At 48.6% G+C, this 12,521-nt stretch overlaps 2 protein-coding genes across 2 annotated transcripts in view; one reads left to right on the top strand and one right to left on the bottom strand.

The window, feature by feature from the left end:
* Positions 1-3,154, top strand: part of LOC131215393 (protein sax-3-like) — a 41,389-nt gene extending 38,235 nt beyond the window's left edge. Inside the window, exons 10-14 of the mRNA XM_058209782.1 lie at positions 1-1,026; positions 1,096-1,279; positions 1,396-1,597; positions 1,746-2,213; positions 2,536-3,154. Of these exons, the coding sequence (XP_058065765.1) occupies positions 1-1,026; positions 1,096-1,279; positions 1,396-1,597; positions 1,746-2,213; positions 2,536-3,154 (2,499 nt within the window). The remainder of the gene's footprint in view (positions 1,027-1,095; positions 1,280-1,395; positions 1,598-1,745; positions 2,214-2,535) is intronic.
* Positions 3,155-7,336: 4,182 nt separating this feature from the next.
* LOC131206644 (mantle protein-like) lies at positions 7,337-7,965 on the bottom strand. Its single transcript, XM_058199299.1, has 2 exons — positions 7,960-7,965; positions 7,337-7,888 (listed from the first exon to the last, which is right to left on the bottom strand). The coding sequence occupies exons 1-2, from the start codon at positions 7,963-7,965 to the stop codon at positions 7,337-7,339; spliced, it is 558 nt and encodes a 185-aa protein (XP_058055282.1).
* Positions 7,966-12,521: the final 4,556 nt, after the last annotated feature.

Here is a 12,521-nt window from a genome sequence, read left to right as displayed (position 1 = left end):
ATCGTGGAACTGGTGGACGTAATACCGTTGAACTCCACCAGCGTGCGGCTCGAGTGGCAGCTACACATCAGCAACACCGAAGAGTACGTCGAGGGTATGTACGTACGCTTCCGGAACCTGTCATCCGTCGAACCGCAGAGCTACAGCATGCTGACGATACCGATCAATCCCTCGGAGACGCACGTCATCACGGGCCTCGAGAAGTTCACTCGCTACGAGTTCTTCCTGACGCCCTTCTTCAAAACGGTCGAGGGTCAACCGACCAGCTCGAAGGTGGTCCAAACGCTGGAAGACTTCCCGACCGGTGCCCCGGTCAACGTGCAGACGGGGATGGTTAATCTGACCACGGGTCTCGTGAACTGGCAGCCACCGTCCGACAGCCACCTGAACGGGGTTCTGCTCGGCTACAAGGTCCAGCTGCGGGCCCTCAATTCATCGAAGGTCCTGGCCCAAATCACGCTCAACGCTACGACGACGTCGATCTTCTTCCACAGCTTGACCACCGGCACGACGTACACGGTGCGTGTGGTGGCCTTCAACCGGGTCGGTGCTGGGCCCTACTCGAAGCCAGCGTTCCTCATCATGGACCCGGCCCACGTGATAGCTCCACCGCGGGCCCACAATTCGGTCAGCGATATGGAAGGCTACCGGCACCAGAGTCTGTTGCACGAGACCTGGTTCATGGTGGTGATGATCCTGCTTCTGCTGGCCGTGCTCACCACGGCGTCGGTCGGAGCCGTGCTGTTCTTCCGCAATCGAGCCAAGATGAGCAAGGAGCTGATGAGTGCCACGGTTCCGGTGATCACCGGCAGTTCCGACAGTCGAAGGCCGACGGTGGCCGTTTCGCGGCGAGACTGTCTGTGGATCGATCGCGGTTGGAGGTCCACCGATACGGACAAGGATTCGGGGCTGAGCGAGGCGAAGCTGCTCGAGAGTACGCAGACGCCGGGCAACTATGCCGACGTTAGCACCGACTACGCCGAAGTGGACCCGAGGAGCATCACGTCCTTTTACAATAGCCGCAAGGTGACTAGCGGCACGGAAGACGACCGCCGGAACTGGGTGTGACTTATGCGTTTCTTTTCTCTCCTACAGTCTCCGGATAATCCATCGCCGTACGCAACGACCGTCCTCGTGAACGGGAATCCGAACGAGAACGCGAAGATCATCTACCAAGGGCTGGATGGGTACATATCGGGAGGCTCTACCCAGCGGTCCGATCCCGCGCAGTATCTACCGGGACATCCGAAGGCCTTCACTCCGGTTCCGTATAGTCAAGGTACTGTCCGTCCATCCGTTTCCAACAACTAACGTTTTTGGTTTTTCTGATTGTGTTTGGCCTCCGAACTAACCCCTTTACCTATTCGCCCCCCGCTTCATACGCCCGCTCGCTAGCTCCCGCGAACTGGATCGACTTTCTTCCACCTCCGCCGGAACATCCGCCACCGATCCCGCAAGCTTTAGACCATCACATTCACCTAAACCATGTGTATCCCTCGGAACTGATGGGCGGCAGCGTGTGCTCACCGAACGGGGCGCCGCCCATCGGCTCTCAGGGATCGCTCTGTTGCGGATCGGCGCAGTCCGGTATCTATAAGTAAGTAGACAGGCACAGGTCCTGGCTGTGACGGTTGCTTCATCGAACTCTCTAACACTTCTCGTCCTTTCTGTCTGGTGTGCGACTAACTCTGCTATGGCCACAAACCTAACCACCGTGGTGTTTCGGGGGGTTCTGGACTCTGAAGTGGCGGAAGCGTACAGCACTCATATCAATATGTAGACCCTTCCCTGCTAGGCCGCGGATCCTCGTCCCGGAGTAGCTCCAACGAGTGCACGATGCGGAACGTGCCGCCACTGCCGTTGCCCCCGCAGCACTTCCCACCGCCGCACCACCAGCTTCATCCACCTGCCGGTGGCACTCCCGGGGAGTCGCCGTACTTCAACGACGAGGTGTACAACAGCCCGGTCAAGAGCAACGGGGACATCAATCAGTATCATCCGTATCGGATGCCCAACTCGTCGTCGGCCTCCTCCATATCATGCTGCCAGTCGAACCACTCGCGCAGCAGCCATTCGGCGGGCTCGAAAACGCACGACTACCACCCGGACCCGCACCAGCACCAGCAGCAGCTGCATCATCCGCCGCACGCCGGACTGCACGCCAACCTGTGCTATCCGCCGACGGCGCACGGTCAGCCGCCACATCTCAACAGGTAGGTCACCGAGAGATCATTACATTTTGGCCGAGTCGACTTTGTATAAGACGTTGTCGCTGTCCTGCTGAAACTAAATGTTGTTCAAGTTTTCCGCTTCAATTTCGCCGATAGCTAAAATCCGCACCAAACAGTCACTCGTTGATTGGGTGTATTGGCTTCTCTTGCACGACTTCAGTTTGAATTGAAGACTCTCCACTTTGGAAATAAGTTTCAGTGTCAAAGTTTTCCAAATACTTGATGCATCACCTCAGATAAAAGTAGTCCCAAAAGTGATGACACTAAAATCTGAGTGCCTCTCGCTCTTCCTCTCGCTCGGCAGGCTGTGTGGCGGTGTCAGCTGCGACGGGCTGTCTACGCCGAAGGTGGTGTCCTTCAACGACCAGTACCAGATACTGGACGAGAGCAGCAGCACCCCACGGGGTGACGGTAGCGGTGGCAGCGGCGGGGAACACGAGAGCTGCACCAACTACTTCACCAACTACTCGGACGCGTCCGGTGCCAGCAGCAGTAGCGGCAGTGGCGGTTTCCGGATGCATCCCAAGTTCGTGAAGACGGTGCATGTAAATATTGAGAACGCCATCAATGGCAACTACCACCATCATCAACACCACCGAGGTCCTCCGGCGACGGGGCTCACCAATGGCCATCAACCGCATCACAATCATGCCCACGCTTACGTGTACAATCAGCAGCAGCAGCAGCAACAACAGCAGCAGGAACCGATCACCGAGCACGAAGAGACTGAAACGGACAGGATGCTGACCGGCGGTACCTACAGCGAGGAGAACGAGGAGCCCACTACGATCAGCAACGGATGCTCCGTTGAGCCGGACTCGGATGGGCACGACAACGACCCATCGAGGAAGCTCACCAACGGTGACGATTGCGGGTCGTCCCTTGGGCCGGTTTACGAGGAACCGGTGCGGCAAAGCGCCTAGAATCGACAGGACTTACCAGATCCCCGAAGTACGAAGTCGAAAGTGTAACGCTCCCCATAGGGTCAGCAACAGGTAACTTCTTTTATACCAAAACACACAGGCCCCGACCGACTGCAGTCCTTTAGGAAAGTAATAATTTATTCGATCGACAACCGCGAGGAGGATCGGGAGCGATCAGAGAGAGAGAGGGAGAGATAGCGGCTCAGAGGGACTCCGCAATGTTTGTTTCGTTTCGGATTTTCGGACTCTCGTCTCAGAACGGGTCGAACTCTTGGTTTGATCCGATTGATTTGTTCCATTCGAAGGAGAATGCCATAAGTAATCTCTAAGGATCGTGTCCGGAAACGAGTCAGATGGACATGGCTTAACACATAAATTTTTGAAACAAGCACCCACACACACACACACGCAAGGGCGCCCACGACTCTCGTTGGGATTTGGTTTTTCTTTGTGTAAATTACTCTTTCATTTCGTATTATTATCTTATCTTCTTCTACTGTTTTTTTTTATTTCCATCTATTTTATGATTCTCTTATTCTTATATTAAAACTGGTTGGCAACCGTAGTCTGTCTTCGTTTTCAATATCTTCCTGGGCTTTTTCACCTTTCCTTTTAGGCGCCTTTTTAACCCATTCCGCCGTCTGGTTCATCTCACATGTCTCGGTCGGTTCTTTTCGCGCTCGACACGACAGCACGCTTCCGGTGTTGGTCGCGTGCACGTGTCATCATTTAAATTTAGCCGCTTCGGCCATATTTCGGGCCCCCAGACACATCCCGCGAACTATCCGAATGTGCATCCGATGAAGCATAACACGATCGTGTCGGAACCGTTTACCGCCGCGCGTCATCCGTTGCAGGCACGCAAAAGGTGCACACCTCGATGCACCCGATCCGACAGCGATGGCGACGACGATGATGATGATGATGATGACGGTGATGAAGACCAGACTCTGGTGCTCTCGTGTGATGGACGACACGGACGGTCTGGTCTGGTAGGGTGTCCCCCGGTGTCCGTCGAACACGATTCGCCAATTTGTCTGGTCGTTGTAAATTTCCGTCTAGTTTTCGACGTCCGTGAGGGCCGACACGATGAGAGTCTGGACGATGAAATAGAACAGCTCCTCAGCGCACGGCAATCCCGTCGCCGCCCACGGTCGCATTCTCTCGTCCCGGGGCGGCTATTGAGGACATCGAATGGATTATGTAGTGGAGTGAATTAACGGCGTCTTTTGACACCGCACATGCTCCTGTCCGTCAGCGGCCATCGATGAAGTGGGACCGCCAATGCGAGCCGTGTACCCGTCTCGGAGGTCCTAACCTGAAAGCTGGTGCTATTTTTGTGTTTCGCAAACTTCGTGTCCCTTGAGCGAAACAAATATCGACACGAGCGCGGCCCCGGCCCTTGGCGCATGTTGGATCAATATGTGGTGCGTGTCAAAAGCATCACCAAACCCGGAGCCAATTTCTAGTGTAAAGGGCGCAAAAATATATCATTATCTATTTGTTACGCGCTGCTTTGTCCGTTCCTTGGAACCATTTATCATCTCCTTAAAACATAATTCATCCATACATCATTACGACGGGGCCACCGGGTGGCTCCAGCAAAAGGAAGCCGTTTTTGTTGCCATTGTGTTCTCCGCCACAACAACGCCGCCTTGCGGGCGGGCGGCGGGTGTAGAAAGTTTATTGTTATTAGCGTCATAAAACGCGATCCTAATGTTCGTCATAATCGTCGCCATTAAGGCTTTTCGCGCTGCTACGGGGGTCGGTCGGCCTCTGCGAGCTAGGACACTAGACACTAGTTTCGGTGACATGCCCACATACCCGGACCCGGAAAACATTATTTACAGCTTCTCTGTGCTTCCCAGGCCCGGCATCAGCTGTGAGCCGTAATTTTTTCCCCGTCGGTACCGCGCGGAGCTTTCCCGACCCCCGGAGGGAAAACCGGCTGGGGATTCCAGTTCTAGGTTTTCGGGTGCCATTAGTAAGGGCGCTCGGTGAATGGAGCTTTGTCGTCTAAAAGTTACAGACCGACGTCGTAAATCGTGTGCCACTGAGTAGTGTGTTTGGGGAATGACTTTTGCGAATGTTTAAACAACGATTAAATCATGTATTCCTACCGGTCAATAAGTAGTAAAGCGGAATTTATTGAATCCACTTTTATTTGTTTCATTTTCCTAGTTATTATTTAAGACCTTTTAAACGTCAATTTTATCTCTTAAAGTTCCTCTTGCGAGACTACATGACGGAAGGATATGGGACGATTCGTTTTGAATTCGTTTTAGGACTTTTGGATTTGGGAGTGTCTGAACTTATTAACCCTTGAAGTATTTTCAATGTTTACTTTTAATTCAGAAATATTTTTGCAAGAAGCAGATCTAAGAAATTGATCCACGATTATTTAACATTTTTTTCTTATTCAAATCAATACATTTTCCTCCTCTCGAGGGATTCTTTACTATCCAATTTATAGAAAACGTTTCTCCATTCTTGGCTTTATGTGGCCATCTGTATGTGTGCGTGCGTGCGTTGTATTGAACCTGTGATATTATTTAATGTGATAAGCAAATACTCTCTTAAACAATTAGTCGGAGGGTGTGCATTATTTCACTTCGCTTAGATGTAACTTATCATTTTCTGACCCGAGCAAGGTGCTTATTGTGGCTCTCCTTATGTTTATTGACCCTCTGAACCGAGCGAGAGGAATTGAAGCGAAGGCTACAGCGGGCAGAGAAGACTCTGTCTGCTTCGAACTACAAATACGATCGAAGTGAATTTGATATATCAATCGGAAAAAAGGGGGAACTAGAAACCGAAACCTGTACATAGCTCGTAGCCGTTAAGTTAGTGAACTACATACGGCGCATACCGTAGGCACTAGGATTACAATGCCCTGCACGCCAGGAGTGCTTCGCACTGTGTCGCTCTCGGGCAAACTAACTATAGCAATACTAGTGAGATGATCGAATGCGCGAGAGAAAGGTGTGTAAATTAGCCAGATGGGGTGCAAGGGACAGCCATTATTATCCAATCTGGTCCAGAATACCCGCATTGACCCGCATACAATATTCTGTTTTAATTGTTTTCCGTTTCCTCAAAAGAAGAGAGGTCGCACAAATACCACTTTCTTGGACTTCGGAGTCCGAATGGGATCCGAAAACCTACATAAGGACAGGGTCCTTGTGAGTCGGTGACGCTTGCAATCGGGCAAACCTTACATAATCCCCAGCCTCTAGAGCAAATATATGACGACTAACTCTAATCAGCAATCCCCGTAGTCTGTAAGTACCTCGAAAGCTAACATTTCGCAAAAACGGAACAGTCTATCTACTCTATAGAGCGATGTTGGGAAGCGCATCGCGCTCCTGACACAGGAAGTAACTAGCAAAGTCTCTCTATCCTCTAAATAATTAAGCACAAATCAAGAAAAACACGCAAAAGGGGCTTTTTGTAGCGCAAACTCAGAAACGTTTGAATGAAGATAAATGTAGGAAGAAAACAAAAATACAAACCATTATTAACCCTCCTTACTCAGAGAGCTGTACCAAGTTTTGTGAAACTCAAAGTCAACGCGAAATGCGACGCTTTCCAAATGTAACAGGAACGAAACAGGAACAACCAACGGCAGGACATATTTCTACGTTGAACACGTTTTTCTACTCTACGTATGTAATGTACCCCCGAAAATACACCCCAAAAAGCCATTAACCACTAATGTGAGGCCGATTGTGGACCACCAAGGTGCGCAGAGTATTAACTACGAATTTTCGAACACTACTTCGATGGTAAAAAGCGAGCGAAAAGATGAAAATCAAAAGAAGTGAATGACCGAAAGTAAGAATAAGGCAAAGGAATGAAAGAAATCAGCAAACTGTAAGAGCTAACCTGTTATACAGTAAAAACGGAGAACGGTAAAGTTGTTTGAAGTGACCCCGTAGAGCGATCAAGAAAGAGCAAAGGGGTGGACCTAACCTCTCTGCTCTGTGAATAAACGAAAAGTGACACAACAAGTTGAAGAACCTTCCCAACTGTACTAATTATGCTGAGAAATCTGTTGGAGGTATTCCGGGACAAGGTGAAAAGGTAAGTTATTGAACTAAAACGATCACACAGTTGGAATCTGTTTTTTACGAAAACTATATTGCACAGACCCAACACTCACTGGCCGCTGTCAAAGGCTGGTTAACCCCAGAACGGCTTCTTGTGTTCCTTCTTAACAACGACAGTGAACGGCACTGGCTTCTCAACGTAGACGGGCTCCTTCACGTACACCGGGTAGGGCTTATCGACATGAACTGCGTAAGGCTTCGGGACCTCGACATACTCCTTCTGGTAGACTGGGACCTCAACAGGGACTTTCACCTCCACTGGATACGGGCGATCCACGTGGACTGGGACCTTCTTCTCGACGTACACTGGGACTTTCTTTTCCACGACGACTGGGACCTTCTTTTCAACCTCCACTGCGTACGGGACCTTGACTTCCACCGGGTACGGTTTCTCTACCTCAACTGGGTAGGGCACTGGAATCTTCTTAGTGATGACTTCCTTCTCGGTGTAGTCGTGGCCGTGGTGGAAGTACTCCTGGGGCTGGTGCTGCTCATAGCCGTAGCTTTCGTACGACTCCTGCTGAGCCGATCCCAGATCCCAGAGGCCTCGCTTTTCCTTCTTGGAGTTGGAGTCGACTGCCGCCGCACTGGCCAGGGCCAGAGCCATAGAGAATACGATGAACGCCTGGAAGGGGAAAAGCAGATTGATTTTAGTTCAAAACGCCATGAGCTGATCGGCGATCGTGAACTACTTACCTTCATGTCTGCCTACTTTAACCGTGGTGTCTACCGTCTACTTTGAACGATCACAACCGAATGATGTCTTTAGTTGGGCTGATCACTACCTTTTATACTTCCGAAACTGGTAGTGATTGACGGATTTCGCTTTACTTCAATTTCGGACACCTTCGTCTTATGGTCAGTGGTCTCTCCGTAGTTGTTGCCTCACGTGGGCCACACTCGTCCACGGTCCGCTTGACAGTGAAAAACTGTTATTTGACAGAAATTCACCAAAATTAACCCTTGAGGCAGCTGCAACTAAGCCATCCGGATGCTCGATGGAAAAAAAATTTATCTAATTTTTCTTGGGCTATTGATTAGGAAATAGACTTTGGAGGTTCAGTAAATGATCAGTTTATCGTTGTAGAGCGCATCGTTATTTTGTAATTTTAAATTCGACAGCAATTTTATTGTATGACAATATTACATTTAGATAATTTCAAAATCTGGCAACTACAATAAGTATTCCATTATTAGTGGTTTTGTGTACCACAAATCCTGTTTAATCTTCAAAATGTACATGCGTTCAGCTCAGCTGCATCCATGGGTTGGATCCATCGTGGTGGAAACGAACGCATCCGAGGCCCGCTGTCTACTTGGATTGGATTGGATGGGCGAGGCAATTGACCGACGTTGCGCTGCCCCTTTTTATGATGGGTGGAGATACGCCGGTATCGAGCATTACTTAATCATATGTTTTAAACATACACTCTAGTTTCTCCAGTTCGAAGATCGTGAACTTGCCATACGCGTCGGCCTATCGAAATGACCGATTGCCAATGATTACGGCCAAATGCGAGGCGGATGTTTCGGAAATGTATCGTTGCATTAAATCAGAGCATCAGACCAGACCAGTCGTGCCCTTCGAAGGTCATTCGGTATGATTGGACATCTTAGCAACCAGTGAGTGAATGATAAGTGATTTGAAGTAAAATGTAACGGTTGTAGCTCAAAGTTCAGTGTATTAAGTTGCGGTGCACGCCGCCTGAGTTGTTGCTAACCAACCGATTTTAGATTAATCCAAATCCCTTTTGCTCTCGATTAATACGAGCGAATAATGCGTTGTGTTGGTTGAATAAAGCTGGAGATACATCAAGGTAACTTCAGAAGATAGAAGAATGTTGATGTAAGAAATCTTGAATAAAAAGATTTTTTTCAATCCATTGTTTCATCAGCTTTGGATTCGCTCCATTTGGTACTTTGGATGAAATGAATTTTGTGCAACAGTTTTTTGTATAAAATCCTACATATTTGAATGAATCAAATCAAACCTAGAAGAAGGAGCCTCATTCAAAGAGAAATAAGAAGGTTCCCTGACCTGACCGGCTCCTTGATGACTTTCCGAGCTTGGTCGCGGATTTTTATATTATCGCGCCCGAATCGGGTTTGGCCTTTGTTTCATGTTTCTTTTTGGGCTTGTTTCCTTCAATCTTCGGGTAGTTTTCTTTTATGCCTTTGGAAACCATTCGGGCGTGCGTGCGTTTTGTTTTTTGTGCATTGCGATGCAGTCGGGCAAGGTTTTTCTATTTTCCTTTTTGGTATTATCCAACCGTTGGCCACAATAAATCGAGATAAAAGAAACCTACTCTCTTGCCACGTTAGATGATGTTAGATGAAAAGATTTCCAATATTTGAGGGAAAAAGACACATAGAAATTTCAATGCTAGAAAGCATTATGCAGCTCAAAGACATGAACTTCGTTGACATCATCTTTTGAAGCAGAACACAAATGTCTTTCCAAACGCGCCAAACGAACGCGCTTCATAACTTTATTTTTAAAAGTCAACCCATGTCGACGCAAATGTTGCCCTGCATCTCAATTGTTTTCACGGGCGGAAGTAACTTGACTCGAGTTCAAACTTGCCCGGGATGTGGGGCGCCTGCGGATTACAGAAACGAATTAAAAGTTTCTCAAAGAAAGGACGCCCCAAAGCCATCGGGGCCGGGAAGGGATATCAAGCGCAGTTCAGCCAATGTTCAATTCGTTGCGCACGATTGCCTTGACTCGTTTGCTCCGTTCCATTTGTGTCCTCTGGCCTCCGACACCGAGCGTCGCCACGGGATGGCATGGTCAAGATGTTACAGTGCATGTTGGCCTGTAACACTTCTTTCGCTACTATTTTTACCTTTTACCCCTCGCCAGGAACAAGATCCTGCAAAATTAAACTTCCTTTTCTCCGACGTCGCCAAACCCGTCCGCGTTTCAACGTCGCGCCAATAGCCAGCTCGTCGAATCACGTGCACCATCAGCAGAAGAAAGCGACTAGAGAGCACCAGCAGTTTGTCTTATGCATATTTCAATCGAGTGCCGGGGATGCTCATAAATATGCAAGATTGAAAGTTTCGCAACAGGAGTTTGGTAACAAAAAGATTAAAAAGAAAATAAAAAAACTGGGGAAATAAAAGTTTTGCCCTAGCTTTGGCGATGGAAGGGACGATGGGTTGATGTTTGGTGGGGTGTGCCGACGATAAATTGCCATCTTGACATCAACATCTTTTGGTTCACGATTTCTATCTAGGATTTTTACCGGCTGTAAGCAAAAAGCACGTTACGAACTCACTCTGGACGCCCAGCATGGAATTTCCATGAGCAGCATGGAAAAGCATGGTTGGGTTAATAAATGTGACTTTTCCGAAATGGAAATGTGTCCCTTTTCACCGGTAATGCACCGGTAGCCAGCCGGTCTACGACATTTTGATGTGGTTCCAGTGTTCATCGTTCTTTCCCTTCCTTCAACTGGTATACTTTCTTTACTTGGTATACTATATTTTACTAGCCGACCCTTCTGGTTCGTTTGAGTCACGGATTTTTTTCTCCACTCTGATGGCAGATAGGAATGCAATAATTAAAAATATATTTGTTTCCGATTCCTCTTCATTCAGCGAATCAAATATGAATCTGATCCGACCGTTCCGAGTGCGCGGCCCTCCATCGAACGAAATGGTTATTACAATAACTAAATATTTTCCTGTGCTGCAAGCAAAGCTGCATTTTCAATTGGAAAATACCATCCTCTTTAGGAGTCCATTTGCCATCTGGACCGCTGGAAAGCGGTTCGCGGAGAAGTCTCAGCCAGAAATGCGGAATGGAGCTGTGAATTTTCCTCGGTACTCGCGAACGCGACATTCACTTCGCGACAACAGGACCCCCGGACCCTTGTGGAAGCTTTTCACAGTAACTACGCTCAGAGTCACTGGTTTCGTCCTTCAGTGGAGCACGTAGCCCCGACGTGCAATCGGAATAATTCCGAGCGCTGCCCAAACACCAGAAGGCACTTTTCATCGTGTAATGAAGGTAATAAAATGTAAGACGAATGGAATCTGTGACCGCGCGCCACCCATCGTCCGTTATCTGTTGGCCATTTTCCACCGAACCCGCATCAGAAGTAATCCACCATTGTTAGCCGTAATTATATTGCTCAGCGAGTCAAGTCAAGACGTCGTCTTGGAGATTCGCCGCATACTCGGACGGCTGACGTATTTATTTCGTTTTTCTTTTATCAAACTGACAATTAAATCCCGTGTTTGCAGAACATTAAGACGTCCCCGGGGACGACGGGGCCACTGAGCAAGGAAATGAAAAATTTCACCAGTTTTGTAGTAATGCCTAATGACGGCATAGGACTGTGGGCAGGACTGTGAAATTAAATTCATAAGCGCATGGCCGTATTGCCTTCGGCTTGTTTGCACATCGCGTCTTATGCGCATCAAACATGCAAAAAGCTGCCTCTTTATCGTCACGCACTCACGGCAAGTTGTTTAAATTTGTGGCATTTAGCAGTGTAAACAATTGGCTTTCTGGTCGCACGCGAAAAAGGAATCACGGCACGGTGCCCAATCTTGGCCTGGCCACAAACGGGCAGGAAATGAATATTCGCCCTAAAACGGCCGCCCTTTGGCCGGACGAAGTAAGCCAGCATGCAATCGGTTAATTAAATCGTCCTGACAAACCGAGACCCATTCGTCGGCGAGCCGGTAACGTTGCCGAGGCTAATCGATCACGGTCCACAGGACGTCGTTCTGAAAGCTCGGCATTTCTCGGTGAATAAATCCGTCACTGCTGCTGGGAGGTCCTAGAAGGCTCCGAGGATGATTGAAAAGCCGCCCGTCAGCGCCGGAAACGTTGATACCCGTTCACATTTTTCATCGGGCAAAGTTTGCAAATTACTTCGCCAACCACCGCATGGTCCACTTTGATGACTGCCGTTTCATTCTTGGTAATAATTGAAACAAAAAACATCGAAAAATTGTAAAATTACTATCTAAAATTTCACCTTCTAAGATTTGCTAATTTTGTCTCGTTCTGTTATAATGAGCCTAAGCCTTTTGCTTCGAGTCCGATTCGGTCCAATCTAATAAAAAGTATGGTTTTGGTACTTTCCAAAAGGCCAACGGGAAGAAGAAAGGCCGTCCGAGGCCTTTCTAAACCCGTCCACGGAAGCGAACTACTTGCACGGCACCTCACGGCTGAACCATTAGCAATATCCGTTAACATCGTATTGACACCATTTTACATCACAACCTGAGCCTAAGCCGGG

Source organism: Anopheles bellator, chromosome 1 (genome assembly GCF_943735745.2).
Source record: "Anopheles bellator chromosome 1, idAnoBellAS_SP24_06.2, whole genome shotgun sequence".
Taxonomy (NCBI): Eukaryota; Metazoa; Arthropoda; class Insecta; order Diptera; family Culicidae; genus Anopheles; species Anopheles bellator.
Note: the sequence above shows the minus strand (reverse complement) of the source record. Positions and strands in the feature narration are given on the sequence as shown.